Source organism: Hyposmocoma kahamanoa, unplaced genomic scaffold (assembly GCF_003589595.1).
Source record: "Hyposmocoma kahamanoa isolate Upper Pololo Valley unplaced genomic scaffold, ASM358959v1 180, whole genome shotgun sequence".
In the NCBI taxonomy this organism is placed as follows: Eukaryota; Metazoa; Arthropoda; class Insecta; order Lepidoptera; family Cosmopterigidae; genus Hyposmocoma; species Hyposmocoma kahamanoa.
In genome coordinates, this window is record NW_020653711.1 from 3,748,928 (window position 1) to 3,771,828 (window position 22,901).

A 22,901-nucleotide genomic window follows, 5' to 3' on the forward strand; every position below is an offset into this window, starting at 1 on the left:
AAAAAAATAAATAAAATAAGATACTGAGGTACTTGAATTATTTTAACACACTTTGTGCTTATTTCATATAATACACAGGTGCTTTATGTAGTCAATGCGACTTGAAATTAAAAATGAGATGCAAGTGCTATCATTTGAATGGTTTCGACGTATGTTATGCTTACTTTTATACAACACGCAAGATATATTAGTTATAAACGTTCAAGACACAGTCTTTATAAGGTGGCAGCAGACAGGATTCTTGTATTGGATGTCCATCTATGTTCATGATAATGAGCACTCTACTAACATAGTGTAAACATCTACTAACATTATGTATATGGACATGTAACTGTTAAAGCTGTACACTGACTGAAATAAATTATTTCATTCTTTAATTTTACTTCAATAATTTTAAGTGTCTAATAGTATTTATACTGCTTGTATTTTACAATTCATCTATTTAAAAAAAATCACAAACAACATATACAGTTCCCATAACTCCTAACTGAAAAAATTAGACGTAGTTAATAAGTTCTCCTTCGTAATAAAGCAGGGGATTGCTGCATTCTTTCGCTCCTTTGCATCCTAAGAGATGGGCCATAATGAGTTGGTACCAGTGTTTGACGGCTGGGAATACTTCGTTCACTTTGTTGTGTAGCTCGAACGGATCTTCGTTTAAATCATACATTTCTGTGAAGAACTGGAAGACAGAAAAGTTAGGTCACAAACTAAAAAAATATGTTCTATGCAATGTGCGTTGTATGTCTTCCTGTAGTGTACTAAGTCTCATCTTCCAACAGTTACACGCTAGTCAAATTCGATGTAGAATAACTCAATTGTTAACCCCTTACCGCATATGAACCCATTTATGGCTTCGAAAGGTTCTGATTTTTTACAGCATAACTGAATATAATTTAGATGAAAACTAAATTGTGACGCATTAAGCATTTTTCGTAAAACGGTACGTATTTTTATGTCTATGGTACGTCACATCTGTCAATGTCTATTTGAAGTTATTTGCATCGCTGCCGGCCGTTAACAAAAACATAAGTATGATTTTTAGGGTTTTCACCTTAGATTGTTTTAGGCTAAACTCACACTGGCGCAGAGTCGAAGTATTTTCCCATCATTAAGGTTCAAATTTGTGTTATACAAATGTAGAATCGCGCGTCGACGCTTGTTTAAAGTCGAGCGGTTTCGCGCATCGCCGTACGTTGTGGTTGAAAAACAGAACGCGACGCGACGCTTCGACTCTGCGCCAGTGTAATTTGAGCCTCACAGTTACCACAATTTCAATTTTTTTCCCCGAAATTCGATTAGGCTGTTGTGATATATGAATACTAATCTTCAAGTAATATTTGTGATGAATTTTGTTCAATAGAAGTTTATAAATATAACCAGTAATCAATTATTTATAAAATTGTCGACACATATAATAATGTTTTTATTGTTGCTAATGTTTTTGTTTGATAGGGAGATCGTAAACATTTAGCTAAGAATGTCTGAATCGGAAAATTAATATAAAATACAATCTTACAACGCGAGCAGGCCATAGGCAAAGCCAGCCTAAATTATTTTCACTGGTTGCCTAGCAACTAGTTTTGTTATTCAACACTCTATATCTATATATATATATTTTATTCATTAATTTGAAAAAAAAAGCATGATTAATGTTATAGCCCTGTCAGGCATGTCTTTAATGTTCATAGGTAACCGTTTTCCATGAAACAAAAGTGGCGTCTGTTTACAGGTTTGTAAACAATAAAAAGTAGATAATTTTGGTAGCGCGATGGTAACCGTTTCCATGAAGTGACTGGTTTGTATAGCGTTCAGTAGTAATAGGTCCGTATAGCGACCATATAAAATATTTGTCGTGGCTTATATATTTAAATGAAGTTGTTCACTTATAGCAAAACACGATTAACTGTCGTTCATGACTTTTTTGGCGTTACGACAGTCTTGACGTGACTAATAATGATAAATAAAACGTCACGATAAAAACGTGATATATAATCGTAGCTTAAAACGTTTCTGTCGTGCAAACGACAAGGCGGCTGCCGTGAACCGATAAATTGTCGTCACGACAGTCGTTCAACGATAAAATAAACGTCTACGACATAGTCACGATAGATAGTCGTGATATGGGTACAGGCTAGACGCGACAGTCGTCCAACGATAAATAAAACGTTAGGTACGACATAATGGGGACGTGCCTTTAGGAATGATTTAGAGAGTTGTCCAATTGGTCGACGCTATATATTACTTATTTGTATCATGAGTAAATTTACAAAAGCTCTCGAAATGAAATCTGTCCTTTTCTTACTAATAAATAATGTTTTTATTAAAATTAAGTTTGCGTTTAGAGAATCGTTATCAATGTCTTACAGGGTACATCATCTCTCATCTCACAACTTCAACAGGAACGTGGAATTAAAGTTTCAATTCAAAATAACACTATACTTACGTCGTTATCAGAGAAGAAGCAGTACTTCATATTAACCCGTGTGGTCAGGTGTCGTAAGCACGCGTAGGTGTTGTTGTGTGAATCTTGGCATTTGCACTCGTAGTCTACGTGACATTGCTGGAAATTAAGGTACTAGTTAACAGAGACTATCAACTAAGTATTTTATAAACGGGTAATTTTCAGGTAATTTTTTTTCGCTGGCAATTTCTATTTGTTAAATATTGTAGAATATTATCATAAAGTATTATTTAACATTCGAGTGTAGTAATCTGAAATATTAAATGTTCGTTATATATGTTCATAATTTTTTTTAACTTCCGTAACACGTTTAATGGTCGAAATAATATTTTCTTAGAATTTCCAGTACCGACCGAGCTTTGGAAGGGAGTTTTTGAAATGAAATTGCACATCAACACACATCAACATAAAACTTTATTCAATTCTTTTTTCGAACGTTACGCAATTAGTCAATTGCGTAACGTTCAAATTACGATACTGTAGCTGTGGGAATCCCCAAAATCTGTTTTTTTTTAACTCGTATCTAGTTAAGTCCCAGACGTCGTCTGGGTACACACAAGAAATGAGCTAACGCGTTATACTTACTTTGTCCAAGAATGAAAGATTAAAAGATTCTGAGTGTATCAGCAAAAAAAATTGTTACGGATTATTCGTTGTTCTTATTAATGAGTTAAAAAAACATGAAGCACGCCGGCGAATCGATTGCAGATTGCGCGGGCGCCGGGCCTCCAAGCCCGCGAGTGACCGCGTCCCGTGCGGTTCTACTAGTATCGGAACCACGACATTAAACGCGTTGTGTAAAGTGTGCTACTAAATTTTACATACATATTCTAGGAAAGCCGCGGTCCCGCAACTACAGCGGGCGCAGGTGAAAACTACTTCGTGAGTTCTTAGCTTTATGGTCTCTATGTTAACAGTACTTACAGCCAAATTATCGCGATCGTAATACCAGGCACATCTCTTATCGACTGTGCCGTCTTTACCCTCGCCACGGTACTCGATCAACATGGTCCTCTCTTGGATTTCATTGTTTCCGTTGTTGAGGACTATAGGACGCCCGTCCATTGTTTCGGGTACGACAACACCTGTGTTGGGCATAACCGATGGACACATTTTATACAGGCTGCGACACAAACACATTTCAGCTACTGGTCGTACTTATGATAAAAACAACTTTATATAACCTGACCGAAATATCTGTAGACCTAGATTTGGCCATCTCTTCGTCCAAGTCCAAGTGACGAACAAGTCGTGCGCGTGGTGGTAAGCAACACGTCTGTCCAAAACAGTTGCAGCTTCACTCGGAGCTTTAAATCGGGTTACCGACGCGAAACGAACGATACACTGATTTAAACTTTCACGATTTTCACACATTATTTGATTGTAAATTCGATACTACTTCAGCGCGAATTAAAATTTTCCCTTAACTTTTTTACAAACGAAATTAAAGCCATTTGAAAAATGTATATCGTATAATATACGTGTTTTATTAAGTTGAGTTGATATAAAAAAATCATTAATGTATGTAAAGTACCTATTAAATACAGCGGTTTTCTTGTAAAATTTCGAGGTAATTTTTTTATAGTGAGCATTTTTAGGAAATCGTGTTTTCACACCATATAGTAATCCTTAATTTTACTATACATTTTTTCCAAAGTAATTGATTCAACACTTTCACTCTTATGCGGAATCTACCAAAGTCATTTTAAGGTTTTATACACTCTTAATACCTCAACGTTTCGGACGTATTTACGCAAAGTCCATGGTCTCTGGAGAGGCGGGTGCTAACAAATCGTCGAGGTAAATAAAATACGTTTTATATACGATTAAGTTCCGAATTTAAAATTAAATAAAGCGAAATGCATAACTTTTTCGCCCTTATTAGAAGGACATAAGGTTTTTTTTGACCGGCTTAATACGTTTCCGTGTCGATAACTATGGTGACTTCATTAGGGTGTAATCACGGGATGCATTCCAACCAGAGGCGGCTCGTGGCATATTTCGGTGGGAGTTCACTTACCTATTGCATATTTGAAATAAAAAATGGAGCTCACATATCCACTCAATTCTATTTTAAACAATGACACTAAACAACACTACGCTTCTTAACAACGACTGAAATTTTGCAACAAAATGCGCGCGGAGGCGGAGTGCGTTTCTGCACCTTATTAGTCGCCGTATTGGGCATGCACGGCACGGCAACGTTGCGCCGCTCAAATCTTGCTAATTTTTTTGTAAATTTCTCATACTAATCTTTTGTTTCACGTGTCGCGCCGTAAAATATTTCTCTTTCGCACTCATTGAATTCAGTACTGAACTTTGTAGACAATTTCGGTTCATAGGAGCGCATCGCGGAGCACTCCACTCAAAGGTTAATAATGCGATACTGTATTAAAGAGAAAGATGACAATGTAATTGTATGTTTGTCGTTCATAAATAAAAAAAATACGGCTACTAATATAATATGAAAGCTGAATTAATGATTTTATTTTGGTGGATTGGATAAGAGTGAGAGTTCACTGCGCTAGCGCTCCTTGTGACGAGCCGCCTCTGATTCCAACTGCAAAAACCCCCAACTATAACGGGTTTTCCTAAGTGGTTACAATTTTGATATTCAAAAGTACGTAAGATTCTATTATTACCTATGCCTTATGAAGTTGCAAATTACAAAAAACACTGAAAATGCCACTAACCTGCGAGTTCCAATATAGTTGGCGCTAAGTCGATATTTAAGGTTGGTTGCTCATTTGTAGTGTTTCTTATGATTTTAGGTCCTCGCATGAGTAGAGGTACTCTTATATCAGTTTCATATGGCTGACGCTTGTCATACACTTGGGAGAATTGACCTGTAATAATTTATAATAAATAATTGATTGTGGCCCAATTTATATTTGGGCCCATTTGTCCATCTGGTAAATAACCATTGCTGTGCTTCTACAATCAATAATCATCATCATTAAGCCATTATAGGCCCTACTGGTACGCACGAGTCTACTAAGAGAGTTAGCTCAATGTGGGTTGGGGACTTTACACTTTCACCATTAGCATGGACCATATCTTTTTACATAAGTTTTGCTTATAGTGATCCTCCCTATCAACCTAATAAAGTAATGAACTTAAACTTTACAAAAAAATATTTCTTTTTTTTATCGACTACTACTTGTGAACAACATTAGTTATCGCAATCTATGCACATCACTATTATTGTTCCGACGTAACGGCGAGCTGCGGCACGGCGGCGAAAATCAAAGCACAGGTCGGGGGTGGGGGCGCGGGCGCATAGCGGCACGCGCGACCTTAGACTAACTTGGGCGAAGATACGTAAATTATTTGTAAAGATACGTAAATTATTTGTACTTCCGCTCGCTTGCGCAAAATAGATATTTGACTGAGATGGTGCGACTTTACGCAATAAGTGGTGATAGTGTGAGACGAACTATTGAAATGTTCCCAAATCGGAGTTTACGCGCAGGAACTCTTTCACAAGGAGCTCTACTGCTACTAAACTAAGTAACTGCGTATCCAGAACGTTTACGACGTCAGTTACCATTTTCATCTACTGATAATATCTTTTCACGCTACAAATGGATACATACCAATATGATATCCGTTGTCCGAAGTATAAATTATGTAAGTATTATCGAGTAGCGATTGCGTATCCAAAGCATTTATAATATCAGCTACCATATCGTCTACCGAGAGTAGCGTTTCCCATCGTGAGCGATATACTCTGTCTAATTCTGGCATCATTGTTTCTGGAAGTGGTGATGGTGGCATTGACATCAGCCAGTGTTTGTCCTGAAAGAAGAAAGGCGAGAATGGCATCAAATAATTATACCTTTTTATAAAAAAAATATACAAACCAATTAAAAAAATTTGTGGAATTACACCTATTTACCAAGTTTTATTGAAAACGGTTAATGGAAAGTGGTTGAAATCCAATAAACCAGATTCATCCCCTGATATACTACCCCTGGAGGTGGTATATTTTCTTCAAATTTCAATGGAACTAACACTGAGGTTACACTCTTTCCAACAAAAAAAAGAATCATCAAAATCAGTTCATAAATGTTTGCATGTTTTTTTGTATGTATGTGACGCGATAAATCGGCCATTTGTGAACCGATTTTGATGATTCTTTTTTTGTTACAAAGGGGGTACCTCAGTAGTGGTCCCATTTAAACTTCAAGAAAATATTCCACCTCTGACTTTTGAGGTCGGTTTTTTTAGTAATCTGTATTGATATTATTATTTTAGTTTGTATCGCGAATAAAGACGTTGTCTATTGGTATCTGCGTTTACTTGCGTTTATAGCTGAAAATTTCTATTCAAATATGATTTCATTTACCATTTTTGTTCAGGAAGTCTCTACGTTGAAAAAGCATTATCCGATTTGATCAAAGGCCATTTGAACAAATTGGTTAGCTTAAAATATAGATCTACTACAATTGTGAAGTATTATTGTATTCCATAAAGTACTTACATTAACAGCAATATTGAAATTAGGATGTCTGACAGCGGTGATGTTGCTGAAGCGGCCGAAATGGCGCGGGGCGGGTGTGAACGGTTGGTGGGGGGCAGGAGGCGCTAGGACCATCAGGAATGGTGTTGAATCGGTTTGATTTTCTATGTAGCTTATGCCGAGGTTTCGCTACAAGGTAAATAATAATAATCATCAACCATTTATACGTCCCAATGCTGGGTACGGGTCTCCTCCCAGACGAGGGTTTTGGCCATAGACCGACACTCTGGCTCAGCGCGGGTTGGGGACTTCACACGTTTTCCGAGGATTGTAAACCTTCTTCGACGATGTTTTCCGTCACCTTTTCGGTGAAGGTAAATTTCAAATTAAATTTCGCACGTAAATCCCCAGAACTTCAGAAGTAGCTCGGATCCCACGGCCTCTGCTTGAAGGGCGGTAGGTCAAGCCTTTAGTCTTATTCAGAGCAGTTTAAGCGCGGGTGCGTGTTAACCAAATGTACGTAGACGCTCGTCGCGTTGTGTGGCCGGAGTGGCCGCGAGCGCCGCGCGGGTAAATATTGGCTCGCTCCACCCGTACCTTTCATAGTACTTGGTCTAGCGTCTAGCGACTGTTTGCGATTTCGACATGTAGATCTATCCGCTCGTAGCCGATTCGGCACTGTGAAAGAGACGACGCCAAGTCCCGTGCGCCCGCATACGCGCCGCGCCTGCACTCTGAGCGCCCAATTATACGAGACGAAAGTTTTCGCACGGCCGCCGCGTGGCGTTTGCCCAGTTACCACGCCTCCATGTACATTTATGCCGAATCTGAATTCTATTTATTATGCAACAACATTTAAATTCCTCTCAATAAAATTACAGCGCGGCCGCCGCGTAGACCAAATTTAAGCCAGGCCTTATTAAAACGCAAAGGCTAAACAAATAGAGCCTATTTTGCCATGACAGTTAGACGCACGCGGTCGCTGCGCGGCGGCAACCCGGACTCCGCTCGGTGACCGCGCGGCGGCGGCGCGGGGTGAGCGCGATGAAATTCGTGTCGAATAAATGCGCCCTTAGGGCAAGCGGTCGCCGCCTAGCGACCGCGTGCACGTGTTTAGAGACCGAACTGTCATGGCAAAATACGCTCTATTTATTTAGCTTTTAGCTGGAAGGCACTAGCTTGTCTTTTGTCTACGCTGTCGCCGAGCGGAGTCCGCTCTTCGACCGAGCGGCGGCCGCGCGAAAACTTTCTCCTCGTGTGTCTGGGCGCTTAGGCTACCACGGCTTCTTTAAGGAAAATAATAATGTGTCGAATAATTTATTGTTTAAACAATTAAGGACAATTTAGCACGTCTGACGCGCAGATAATAAAAAGTACACGAAAACTATCTACTGCATGTGCATGTGGCAGCATATCAAGCTAAACATTTTAGTAGCACTAGTGCTACTAGTTAGTGCTAGATTCACAAGGAGCTCTAGAGCTCCTTGTGAAAGAGTTGGTCCAGGGAAATACTGCCACCTTACCTATTTCTGCCGCCAAGCAGTAATGTGAACATTTAACTTATGTCTCAGGGGGACGAGCGCAGTGGCAGTGCTTCTAAGATCTTTGTGGTTTAAGGTTCTAAGTGGCAATGTAACTGTTACGGATAGTGACAATGTATCGCTTACCACCAGGCGTATTATTAAGTAAATTTGTTCGTTCCGTCAATTGGTATTATAAAAAAATCTTTTTAAAATGTACACTTCCAAGTATTTCGATAGTTAGTATGCAGTACAGCTCCTTGTGAAAGGGTTTGTCCAGAGAAGTAACGTCACCTTACCTATTTCTGCCGTCAAGCAGCAGCTTAATGGTGCAGGCGAAACTACAGGCACATCGGACTTATCAAGTTTATGTCTCAAGTTGCGGGCGCAGTGGCACTACCCCTTTGCGATTTATCTGAGTAGAGGTATCGCTTACCACCAGGCGGTATGACTTTTTCGTCCCGTCACTTTATATCATAAAAAAACCCTTGCCATACCTCCAATGAACACTACGCCATCTTAATTTTTGGACTTGTTCTGTTTTTACTTTGTTTTTTGTTGCTTTATTTTTTTTTTTACAAAATTCGTTGTTTTTTTTTTCGAATTTTGTTTGTCTTTATTTTTTTCACAAAATTCGGGGAGCATACTATTAGTAAATAAACATAGCAGTTTACAAAAATAACAGATAATGACCAAAAAGCAAAGTTGGCGTAGTGTTCATTGGATGTAAAGTTATTACCATTGTCAGTTATTTATGTTTTGATTTCTATACATCGGGTATGCAAAGAAATACTGTCGTAACACAAACACTATATTTGCAACTTCAAAAATTACTGAATGGAACCAATAAAATATTCCCATTTATAATTTCAGTATAGTTTCTTCGAATTTTCAAATCGTGTCTTCTCATTACCACTATTTTTGAGTTGCGACAGTATTTGATTTCATATGCGACACATAACAGTAGTAGCTAATTTTCTATTCAAAATTTCACAACCAACAAGTTGGCTTTTAGGCACTAGAATACTTACAATGACATCAGTAAGATACAAATCTGTGGAGTAAGTTGGAACGCCATCATTGGATATCGTGTAATTGTAGTAAACAGAGTTGCCCACCAGCCCGTGCCACTCTGTCCAACCGGGTGGTACATGACTAACACCACCAGCGTGTATATTGCCGTACTGGAATGAAGTTATAAAGTATAATAAGGTGACTTAAAATCACACGTCTCAAAGACAAGATACGAGTTTATGAGCTCTGTATACTGCTATCGAAAGAAAGAAAGGTAGTACAAGGAGCAAAGTTTAATTCGCAAATATTGTTTTTAAGGTTTTTCTGTTAAATAGTTAAAATATACATTTAATATTGAGTAGCTTATTTGTTATAAATATGTACATAAGACATATTTTATTAACCGACTTCAAAAAAGGAGGAGGTTCTCAATTCAAATTCAAATTATTTTATTTCGCCAATATCACAGCATAGTACACGAGTCACAAAAATGAAATGAAATAAAACATAAAGTACAATACATTAAATGAAATTAAAAAAAAATACATTAAAAAAAACATCAACTCCACTGTATGTTTTTTCTTTTTTTTTTTGTATGTATATTATGCTTTTTCCATCCTCTAAGATATTACGCGATAACTCCGGTAAATTTGTAAACCGATTTTGACGATTCTTTTTTTGTTGGAAAGAGGGCACTTCAGTATTGGTCCCATTTAAATTTGAAGAAAATATTCCACATCTAAGGGTGACAAACTAGGGGATGAATCATTCAAAATCTTTTGAGGTCGATTTTTTTATACACAAAACTTTCACTGCATTTTAACCAAATGTTTTTAAAATTACATAAATAAATAGAGAAAAATAATTGCAACTGCATTTAAAGGGAATAATTAATTTAAATGTTACTTTTAATACTTGACTTATGAATAGAATTATAGGGTACAATAATATTCAGTTGTGCCTTTTGTGTGTTGTGCCTTATTATTATCTTGTTAATTGTAATTGAACAAGATAATAAGGGCGCAATTCCGTCCATTACTAAGTAAAATACTTTGATTTAAATCTTTGTTGAATTGACATCTCTAGCCAGGACCGGTAGCTGTAAAGGTATATAACTCGGTGACGAAATAAGATTTCTCATATATGGCGCTACGGCTAAAAAGTCCTTGAAAAAACCAAATACAAAGACACGACAGCAAACACATAGAAAAATTCGTGAGTCCGCTGGTTCGTTCCGTGGCTTAGTTGATATAGCGTCTGGCACGGTATGCTAGAAGACGTCGGTCGTAATCCGGCCGGATCGAAGGAATTTTTTGTTCGACCTTTGTATTAATAATATATTATATATATTAATAATATATTTAGTATATTATAATTATAACAAAATACACACATCAAAAGTGTCTAAGGATCAAGTACGTTTAAGAGTATTGCTGCAATTAGGGTTAATTATATTAACTTTTTTGTATCGCTATTGATACTTTTTAGTGAGTTTTAACATTTAAATAAGGAATATTGTTTAAAATTCGATAACAAGAAGAAAATCGATTGTCAATGTGGTTTTGTATAAAAATGAGTTATAGCGTTTTGACAAAATCATTACAATATCTGCATCGGAACCGAAACAATTTACATTATTATGGAGAGACGACATCATTTAACCCGAGAAGTGATGATGCGAGCCGTCGGAATGTTGGAAGCTGGTTCCAGGCAACGTGCTGTGGCTTTCACTCTTAACACTACACAGAGCGTCATAAGTCGCCTCTGGACGCGCTATCGCATGACGGGCAGCGTGGCCGAGCGACATGGAGGACGATCTCGCATCACGACTCGCAGACAGGACCGGTATATCCAAAATACTGCTCGACGGAATCGTACCATGACCGCCATGATGTTGGATACGAGGCTCCACAGCTCCTCAGGCTTGCTAATAAGCGATCAAACAATCCGAAATCGTTTACGTGAAGTGGGTCTGCGATCCCGAAGGCCGCTCAGAGTTCCACCTATTGCACCCTGCAATCGCAGGACCCGTTTACGATGGGCTCGCGAACACAGAAACTGGGAGGAAGAAGACTGGCGCTATGTGTGCTTTTCGGATGAATCCCGCTTCGGTATGAGACCGGATACAAGACGTACTCGAGTTTGGAGAACATCTGGACGTCATGAACGTTTGAGATATTGTCAGGAAGTTCATCCATATGGTGGGGGAACAATAATGATATGGGCTGGTATTTAGATCGGCGGAAGAACCGATCTCATTTGGATCAGGGGTAACCTCAATGCTCAAGTTTACGCAGAGAGGATTGTTTCAGATGTTATCATCCCTTTGCGAGGCCAGTTGGGTGATTCATTTCAACTAATGCATGACAACGCACGTCCACACACGGCTAGAGTCGTAACACGCATTCTTGCCGAAGCTCGTATCAACGTTCTGCCGTGGCCTGCTCAATCGCCAGACCTCAATCCAATTGAGCACGCATGGGATATGCTTCAAAGAAGAGCTGTGCCGAGTATGGATACCGTACATACTCTACAACAATATTTTGACTTGTTACAAAACACATGGGCGGCCATTCCTCAAAGTGATTTTGATGAACTCATCTTGAGCATGCAAAAACTTGAAGAGTAAGTCAAGCTTTGGATATGATGAATTTCCCCCGACTCTAATCAAACAATGCAATGATGAACTAGTGGAACCTTTAACACATTTAGTAAATCAATCTTTTTCCGAAGCAACCTTTCCCGACTTGTTGAAAATCACAGTTATAAAACCCGTGCCCAAATCTGGAACTGCAAATGATCCTAATAATTTTCGCCCCATAGCTCTTCTGTCTACGTTCTCAAAAATTTTTGAAGCTGCAGTGGCTAAGCGTTTGAATTCATTTTGCGAAAAATTTAAAATATATGACGACAGTCAAAATGGTTTTCGTAAAAACAGATCAACTACGTTTGCACGCTATAAGTATAGCAAAGAAATATTAAATACAATTAATAATCGGAAGTATGCTGTTGCACTGTTGTTAGACATGAGCAAAGCATATGACAGAGTATCTCATACAATTCTTTTAGGAAAATTGCATGGAGTAGGTGTACGAGGGATAGCCCTCAAATGGTTTGAATCTTACTTAGAGAATCGGCAACAGTTTGTAGATATTGAACACTACGACATGTGCAAAAAATTTTTAACTACATATATGCAGATCAAAAAAACTTGTCGTAAAAAACTCAATACCACAGGGAAGTGTTTTGGGATGTGCCCTTTTTCTGTTATATATTAACGATTTACCAAAACTGGTAAGTACAAAGAGCATACTTTATGCGGACGATATTACTTTACTTTTTCAAGGTAATGATAGTGATGAATTAAAACAACAATTAAATATTACCCTAAAACAAATAATAGACTGGTTAACAGATCACAATTTAAAATTAAATATAACGAAAACTAAATTAATACAAGTAAAACCTAGACAAAAACGTCCCTTGAAATTCGATTTCTCATATGAAAATTGTAAAGTAATGTCTGTTGATTCGTGCAGTTTGTTAGGATAGAAATCGACTCAGGACTGAATTGGAAAAATCATGTAGATAAGGTGTCAGGAAAACTATCACGATTTACGTATGCTCTGTTCGAACTAAAGAAGTGTACAAATTTGAAAACCGCTTTGACAGCATATTATGCTTATGCGTATGCATGGCTAAATTATGGCGTCGTTTTATGGGGTAATAGTACAAACGCCAACAACCTCTTCGTTCTGCAAAAGAAATGCATGCGAATTTTGGTAAATATAAGAGGAACAGATACTTGTAGACCACACTTTACCAGTTTGAATGTTTTAACACTTACCTCAATATACATATTAGAAATTTGTAAGTTTGTAAGAAAATATAGGCATCTATTTGAACAAGAAAGTAATGATACTTGTAAAGCTAGATTAAGGAAAAGAAATAAATTGGTTGGTTCATTTACAAATTTACACATTGTATCTTCTGGCACACACCATATGGCAATAAAAATTTATAATAAAATACCCCTCATAATACGAAATATTGAAACGGAACGTATGTTTGTTAATAAGTTAAAGGTTTTTTTACTATCGAACTGTTTTTACAATTTGCAAGAATTCATCGATTATAATTAATAATTTACAATGTACCTAGTGAAGTAAGTCAAATTGCTGAGCCCTTACAGGGTTTATGTTGGATCATGTTATGTATTATTTTTAAGACCTTACTGTACCACATAATGCAATAAACGATATGATATGATATTTTTACTTCATTTCAATTTTGTGGCTCGTGTACTATGCTGTGATATTAGCGAAATAAAATATTTTGAATTTGAATTTTATCTTGTAATCAGCCTACCTGGCTATAAACGATGGGTTGTATGTAGTTCATAATGGAAAAGGTGCTACTCTCAGTGGAGCCCTGCCCTATAGGTTGTGTAGTCAGGTATTTTACTGACTACCGTGGTCAAAGATGTCACGCGGTTTTTTTAGTCGTCGTATACTTTCAGGCATGGTGAGCTGCTTGGCTAGTTGATTTGGGTGACGTTCTAGCCGGTATAATTATAACTAATTACAAAAAAATATTGAATATCTAATTTGAATAATTGAATTGGTGGTGACACATTCAATTACAATTTAGAAAAGATCATTTCCCAGACTAGTCCAACTGGGAATCGAACCCGGGACCAAAACATCCTATGCCCCTTGGGCCAACCAATTCGTCAAAGCTAGGTAATTGCTGTGTTCGTCTAGCAGAAACCTATTTATACGAACCTCATTCAAATACTTTCCGGCGTAAAACGTTCGATATCCTTTCGTGTGCAATATGTTGGTAAAAGTGGTGTTCTCTTCTTTTCTCCACTCGCCGCCATTGCAGCCGCCGACGATGCTGTTGTTGTATGTTCGGTGGTTATGCACGTATTTGCCGGTGAGAAAACTGGCTCGACTGGGGCAGCAGATAGGGGAAGTAGTGAACTGTTGAAGCGATACGTATAGAAAATATTTGTACTTTAACTTCTTAATGCCGCAACTTGTCGCGCCCATTATCAATTTATGGCGATACCTCCAATGAACACTTATAACATAATTTTTGGACCTGATCTGTGCTTATTTTGTTTTTTGTTTGTGTAATTTATTTTTCGAAAAATTAGTTTAAAAAAAAATAAAAAAGAATTTTTTATTTCGAATTTCGTTTTTTGTTGCTTTATTTTTTTTTCACAAATGTGTTCATGTATGTGTCTGTTGGCGGCAGAAATAGGTAAGGTGGCAGTATTTCCCAGGACGAACTGTTTCACAAGGAGCACTACCGCTACTAAGTAACTACGTATTCAGAACGTTTACGACGTCAGTTACCATTTTCATCTACTGATAATATCTTTTCACGCTACAAATGGATACTTACCAATATGATATCCGTTGTCTGAAGTATAAATTATGTATGTATTATCGAAAAACGATTGAGTATCCAAAGCGTTTATAATGTCAGCTAACCATATCGTACCGAGAGTAGCGCTTCCCAACGTGAGCGGTTTAGTAAATAAATGTGGTTGAGAGCATAATATTAGAAAATAAAAGTGGCTGTTTACAAAGTACTGTTTAGTGTTCATTGGAGGTATCGATGTAAGGTATAGGTAACTTCCTAGTTACGGTACCAAAATTGTAAACTGCCTGCGTGACCGAATGGTTCCCATTCTAGTCTGCCACGCAGATGTCCTGAGTTCGATTCCCAGCCCGGGAGAAATATTTGTATGGCCTACTTTTATTTCTTTCGTGAGTTTGGGTGTAATCTGTAAGTGTGTATGTGTCCATGGCGTCCGAGATACGGAATTTCTTTGGTGCGGGGCTATGAGTGTGTGGGTTATTATTATAGTTAGGGTCACCGTGTCTCTAGGACTTTCAAACCGACAAACAGATCTACCTAACGAAGAATAACAGCAAATATGCCACATTGCCGGCTGTTAAACATCAAATCTTAAGTTTCCTGTGCCTCTAAAGTCCAATAGTCAGCACTCAAATTATTTTAAAACATGTAAATTTAAATACAGTATCGAGTTCTTAGGTATCCGCGATTGTTACACATAGAAAATGAAACTATTTTTCCGGATTTAAATCGCGTATATTTGTTTTTTCAAACCAACAGTCAACCGTGACCATGGCACCTGTAAAGGGCCCGAAACGTCGGTTTGTTTGAAAAAACAAATATACGCGATTTAAATCCGGGAAAATAGTTTAATTTCCTATTAAATACAGTATTTATACACTTACCGAGTTAGTAAATGTGACTCCTTCGTTACCGATAAACTTTTGCACATTCGCCATCGGTGTCTGAAACGAAAATATTGATAAAATAAAACAACAGATTCCACTAAACTACTTTATTTTCACTCATTCTCATACTAACCATACCACCGAGCACTGAATCTTGATCATCGGTTAAGAACACAACGAAATTAGGTCTATTTGAATACACAGCACCAAAGAACGAAAATACAAGCAAATAAGTTAACATTTTGTTGAATATTGTTTAGAAATATTATCTATTTATTGTGGAACAGCCGGCATTAGCTCTAGACCGGAGCACTCACTCGCGATGATCACTCCGACTGCAAAAAAGCTGACGCTCTTTACGACTGACCTGAAAGATAAAAAAGTCAGTATCACCTATGGTTGCCACCTCTTTTTATGAATGAAAAAGTAGAATAGAAGTCCCAGATACATTAAAGCTTAGAAAGTGATATGACGCGTTAGCAATGAACCGACGACGTATGCGTCTACTGTGACGTATACGGCGTTACCGTTAGTAGGAACTAACGGTAATAAAGTAATATAATTTTACTTTATTGTAATAACAATTCGAGTCCTTAGGTTTTCGCGATTGTTACACATAGGAAATGAAACTATTTTTCCGGATTTAAATAGCATATATTTGTTTTTTCAAACAAACCAACGTTTCGGGCCCATGGTCACGGTTGATTGTAAAGGGCTAGGGGTTAAATCCGGAAAAATAGTTTCATTTCCTATGTGTAATAACAATTACTTAAATAAATTTAGTTAATATGAATTAGTCAGAGCTCTTAAATCAAACAAAAATCTATATAGAATACAGTATGTTGAAGAAATAAAGCAACTAATTACCGTAAAAATACGTACGCGTTGTGAGAACAGCACTATGTCATAGTCAAAGTTTACAGTGTCAAAATTCTTTGTTGGAAATTGTATCTTAAATGTTTTCACCTGTCACGAGTCCTAAGGATACTCGGTGTCATTAACGGTTTTTATTTATTATTATTATTATTTCGGTTTTTTAATTTTTTGTATAAATGATGGGTGGAACCGCGCGTCATGCGTCTTGGAGGAACATGGTGTCTCGTGACGGGTTGAAAAAGGCGAGTGACGCGTTAAAAAAGGAACAAATTTAGTTTGAGATTTGTACGTACGTAGTTACATGTTATAGTTATATATTTCCCTATATTTTATCTAGTATGTGATTGAGTAAAATATGCAATAATATTTTTATTATGTTTCTATTCCATTGCTCCATCTACTAGACGAGTGATAGGCAACCCTACGTGTCAACTTAAATGGAAATATTTATAGAGGTTTACTAAACAGTAAGCCGATATGTCCGTGAAATGCTACAATAGGGTGATGTTTTGTTGACATGAATATCTGATGACATTAATTGATCATTGTGCGAAGAAAGTTATTTATAGAAAGTTAGTTTGGTATTTCAGAATCAAGAGAAGTGACAATCTCGTTAAAAAAATTAATATGTCGCTAAAAATGAATATACTTTACTCCTCTGTCGTGAATATGATTCAGAGTTGCATAGAATAATATAATGGGAAAAAACATTCCTTGAATTTTTGTTATTTACAAATGTCACGCTAGAATTTAATTTTATAATAATTATGTATTGTAAGCGAATAATACAAAGTCCAGGTTTCAGCCAACCAATGGATACTCCATTTCGCCCCGCACCCAGGAATAGATCCGTAACCAGCAGTAAAACGTATAATGTGTTGATGATCATGAATCATTTTACGAATGACAAGTCGATAACCTTTTTATTCGAATCCGACCGGATCGAAGGGATTTTTTCTGAGTGTTCGATCTTTGTATTAATAATTATAACAAACTAGTGGAGTAATTTCACAAAAAATAATTGAATATCAATTCAATAAAAATTTAATTAATACAATGAATAGCGACATCTCTTGCCAGGACTGGTAGCTGTAAAGGTACTAACTGGGTGATAAATCTGCAATAGATTTCTCATAGATGGCGCTACGACTAAAAAGTCGTTGAAAGACCAAGTACAAAGACACGACGCAAGCACATAGAAAAATTCGTGAGGTCCGTTGGTTCGTTCCGTGGCTTAGTTGGTACGGTATGCAAGAAGACGTCGGTTCGAATCCGACCGGATCGAAGGAATTTTTTTTGAGTGTTTTTTCTGAATGTTCGATCTTTGTATTAATAATTATGACTTAATTTATTTTTTATTTTTATGTAGTTCATATTATTTTTATAATTTATAATTTTCTTGGGGTTTGGACCTATGATCACATGACTGCCGCCGTTAGTCGAAAGGGCGTTTGTGACAAACACTCAAAACCGAGAAAATGGTGTTTAAAGAAATGAAATTAAAAAAATATCTACTTTTCTATTGTGGTAACTTCATACCTTTCCACATATAAAAAAGTTAAAATTGTGACAGACCGACTTTTTTACTGATCAAGGCTGTCACATGCACCCTTTGCCCGTCCTTTATTTATTTATTGCTATACATGTACAATTTGCGTTAAATTGATCTTAAAAATATTGCAGAGACAGTACATGAATCCTGTTAAGGGCATTGCAATATATTACATTTAATTTAATTCAATTCAGAGAGGTTGCATGCATATAATTACTACAATATAACAAAAACAAATGAATAGTATTATATTGTAATAGTAGATGTGGCATACCAACGGTACAATTTTAGTAAGAGGTATTTTGACAGGCACCTAACTAAAAATTTCGGTTTTAAATTTTACTATTTACAATTTATGGTTATGTATAACAACTTAAATTTCTTTAAAGTGGTAACTATTACATTTTATTAAAACAAACAACTTGTTTTATTTTTTTTCTGACACTTCGTAACGTAATGTGTTTTTGGTATTAATAGTAATGGTGTACGCAGTGTCCAAGAAAAAGACGATAACCATAAAAAAGAACAACAATAAACCAATTTTATGTTTGCCAAAAAAAAAAAAACCACAGAAACACTCCGACAAGTTGCATATCTTGCGTTATTAATTTCAAATTTATTCTTCCTGTATTTATAATACATTAATCATAGTAAAGACACAGTATGGTTGGATGTTATTGTTATGTTTTGTGTTCAATGTTTACTTGTTGTGTTTTGATTCTTATTAATATCAAAACTTATTTTAGTTAAATATAGCTGTAGTTAAATAACACTAGATAAACAGGTTCAATGAACAAGATAAGTTCAACTGTCAGTTTTTTTTTGTTTAAGTATGTTTGATGTCAGAAAACTTTAGTTTAATAAATAATAAAAGAAAATGAAATATGATTCATATAATAGTGAGTTCTTAGGTTTTTGCGATTGATACACAGTGGAAATGAATATTTTTTCATCTAAATTGCATATATTTGTGTTTTCAAACAAACAGTCAGCCGTGGCTCAGAACCTGCTATAAGCACTTATATCAATCTTGATAAAGCCTGTAAGTTGAATAGTCCGTCAAATTCGTACTATTCACTCATAAAAACAAGGCAGCTTATATTGACCATTCAAAAGTATAGGAGATATCTAAGGGCATCTTGGTGGAATTGCCATATTTCATAATTAACTGATAATTATGAAATATGGCAATTCCGAGATAATGTTTATTCTAGTGTCATCCCTACACAATTAACTATTGCTGATAAATCACTACCTACTACCACTGACGATGGGATGTATAAAAGGGCTATTCTGAAGTGACAGGTGGGACATTTTGATTCCTTTTTTCTTGAACTTTAAGTAATTTCTCCCTAACCATTGGTTAATTAGACTGTAAATGAAAATATCATGAAGCCAGGTATACAATTCAACTGCGACTATTTATTTACATAAACTTATGACATTATTCATACTCAAAACTTTTAATTTTCAATAAGTGTGACACTCACGACACCCGCCTGTTTGAGTTGATGACTTCATTGCCAAGATCAAGACAAACTACTAATATTTTGTTCAGCAAGTTTTTCATATGAGATAACTTGAATGTTAAAGTTCTATTTTATATATACACTTAATTAATAACTTTGATAAATTTTAAGGAAATTAAATTGTTAAGTTGTGATGGGTGGGACATGATTTTGTGACGGGTGGGACGAGTTTAATATGAGACCCATCGTTAGCAAAAAAATATTTTATAATTTTTATCTTATTAAGATATTTTAATATAAAAAAACAGAATTAAAGAACTGATAAAGTAATCCTATTATTTTTCTAGAAACACTATCTATGACGACATGAAATCAAAGTCACAAGTAAAATGCGTCAATAAATTTGAAAAATCCTGCCGCATCCTTGAAGATTGTGTATCACATCAAAATATATCAAATTTTACCAGTTTTGCTCGAATATAGAGTTAAAACTAGTGGAGACAGACTTTTCATGAATTTCCTGATATTCAAAATCATCAGGAAAAATGTTGTCACTTTTTAATTGTCTTTTTTATGTGTTAAAATGTCTTAATTATGAGAAGAATTATAAAAAAATTGCGTACAAATGACGGATCTACATACAAACTGTATTTTTTTAAATTCTACATATTCAAATGTAACTTGTCCCACCTGTTGCAAAATGGTGTCCCAATTGTCACAATTTAACACATCAAATGTTAAACTCTGAAATTAAAGCAACTATTACACCTAGTAAACATCGTAAAAATTCAAATCCATGAAAATACAAACACTTAATCAAAGTAAAAACGTTTAGAAGTGTGTCCCACCCATCACTGTGACGGGTGGGACACACTTTTGAAATCTTAATATTTACATTCATATTTACGTACACAATGCCACCAAGCCAAAATAATGACCCTTAGCATAATTGATACTTTTACAAAAGCAAATCTATTAGAGATTGCATATTTATTGGTTAAAATAAAAATATATATGTTTTATTGTGATGGATGAGATTTGAAATTAGTATTTATTGAAACTTTAGTAACTCCTTACCATATATACTTCCATGCAATCACATATCACTGATTTAAAATTCGTAAATTGTATTTTCTTCGACAGTAATAACTTTTTTAGAAAGACGCACAAATAACCGCGAAAATTGTTGCTAACGTTATAGAAAAAAATGCTTCATTATAGACGACAGCACCAAGGCTGCGTTAATGAAGACAAAAGTACAATAATTGTACAATATCCGAAAAATCTCATTTATGTTTAATGATTTGATTTATTGTACGTATTCTAGTCATACAATTAAAACAAAAAAAATGTGTAATTTATTTTTTTGAACCGCGGTGTCATTTTCGCTGGCCCAAAAGGTTTAACTAACATAATTTTTGAAACTAGTGAAATCTAAGGCAAAAAAGGTACATTACTAGTTAATGCTCAAATTGTCACTGACACTGGCAAGTTTATTATTGGATTTGGTTATTCCACAAATTTTGTTATTTTATGATAATTTTTTATTTCTCTTTTAACACAATTATTATAATTAATATACTGATTTTGAAACCTTATCGAAAAATAAAATTTAAAATTTTAGTTAATAAACTTAAATCTTACTTTTAAATATGGTTAATGGTACTTAATAACTGACGTCTTCTAGCTTACTGTGCCAGACGCTATACCAACTAAGCCACGGAACGAACCAGCGGACTCACGACGACAAAGACACGAGGCAAGCATATAGAAAAATTCGATGAATTTTTCTATATGCTTGCCTCGTGTCTTTCTATTTGGTTTTTCAATGACTTTTTAGTCGTAGCGCCATCTATGAGAAATCTATGAAAGATTTATCACCCAGTTAGTACCTTTACAGCTACCAGTCCTGGCGAGAGCTGTATTTTAAATTCTTACTGAATTGATATTCAATTATTTTTTGTGAAATTACTTTAATAGTTTGTTATAATTATTAATATAAAGATCGAACACTCAGAAAAATTCCTTTGATCCGGCCGGATCTTCTCTTCTCTCGGAATTTTTATTGAATATCAATCAATAAAAATTTAAAAAGCTTTTTAGTTTACAAAACTAATTGCATTCCTTGCTAATTTTTTTACTATTTTTTAATTGAGCTTTAGCTACAAGGACATCAGCTTTAAAATGTTGAAATAAATGCAGAAATTTCTGGGCAGAAAAAACGAATCTGTTCAATAACTCCAAGGCGTTCAATAAGTCCAAAGTGGTCACTACGCGAAGCGTAACCTTTGCAGACTTAGACTTTGGAAACTTTTCTGGATACTAGAAGTCCCCTGTGTTCATAACGTGCAAATATATGATTTGGTGATCTCAATAATTATTAATGCCCAAGCCGCGCGCGATTTTCGAATATTTTAATAATTTCTATTATCAAAACTACATGTTTCTTAAAGTTAATATTTTAGGATTACACTAGTAACTATATAGTCTATTCACTATATTATGGCAGGGTGGAGGTGGCTAGTGCAGTGAGGGTTTCATCGCTGCACTAGGTTCCTTCGCGTTTGGATACCACTTTCCACTTAACATCAGGTGGAGTGGAGTCATTTGCCTGTCATGTATAAAAAAAAAAAAAAAAATTTCAATTCTCAAATCAACTATAGTTGAGTCTGCACTTATGTTAAAACATATGATTTTGAAGTTACTTTTTTCAAAAATGTATATGGTGACAAACTTCAGAGGGCGGTCCCTCAACTTATTTCACCCCGAACCCCCCTAATACGACGTCAGCTATTCTAAAGTCCTACCGAATTTCATATAATTTTCTCGACACAATCGTGAGCAATTGTTTTGTAGTTGCATGTTTATTTAGTGCAACAATACGTTACGTCATATATACACTCAAAACGTTTTTTGCAATGCGGAACACGTAGCTATCAATGAAATGTGCCCAAATATGAAATATTTTCGCGGTTTATATCAAAAGACAAACTACACGCACTCAGTACAGGTTCACTAATTTTTATTTATTTATTGAGCATTGGCTATAGAGCCATCGGTGAAAAGGTAACAAATAATTAAGAGTATCAAAGCGTAACATACTTAAACAAAAAATCAATTCGTATAAAAACTAAAATTACCTTTGAGGTTAACATTTACTTACCATTTGAAAGGGTCATAGTAGAAATCTTTAATGAACGCTACAGCACCCTTTTTGCCCATTATAAAATACACAAAAATACAGCAGTAATACGCAAATAACGTGA

General features: G+C 35.7%; 1 protein-coding gene across 1 annotated transcript; it reads right to left on the reverse strand.

Annotated features, from left to right (window-relative positions):
* Nucleotides 1–3: 3 nt before the first annotated feature.
* LOC113225955 (N-acetylglucosamine-6-sulfatase-like) lies at nt 4–22,901 on the reverse strand. Its single transcript, XM_026458441.1, has 11 exons — nt 22,799–22,901; nt 15,872–16,105; nt 15,736–15,795; nt 14,245–14,445; nt 9,478–9,630; nt 6,948–7,115; nt 6,061–6,262; nt 5,158–5,310; nt 3,389–3,549; nt 2,447–2,563; nt 4–682 (listed from the first exon to the last, which is right to left on the reverse strand). The coding sequence occupies exons 2-11, from the start codon at nt 15,977–15,979 to the stop codon at nt 497–499; spliced, it is 1,509 nt and encodes a 502-aa protein (XP_026314226.1). The 5' UTR covers nt 15,980–16,105; nt 22,799–22,901; the 3' UTR covers nt 4–496.

Bases quoted from the DNA above. Each gene is read 5' to 3' on its own strand.
- LOC113225955 (XM_026458441.1), bottom strand. From the start codon at position 15,979: ATGTTAACTTATTTGCTTGTATTTTCGTTCTTTGGTGCTGTGTATTCA. The intron at 15,796-15,871 runs GTTAGTATGAGA...TTTTCGTTTCAG, and splicing joins ATTCAGTGCTCGGTGGTATG to ACACCGATGGCGAATGTGCA. The intron at 6,263-6,947 runs GTAAGTACTTTA...TTCTTCTTTCAG, and splicing joins ATTTCAATATTGCTGTTAAT to GACAAACACTGGCTGATGTC.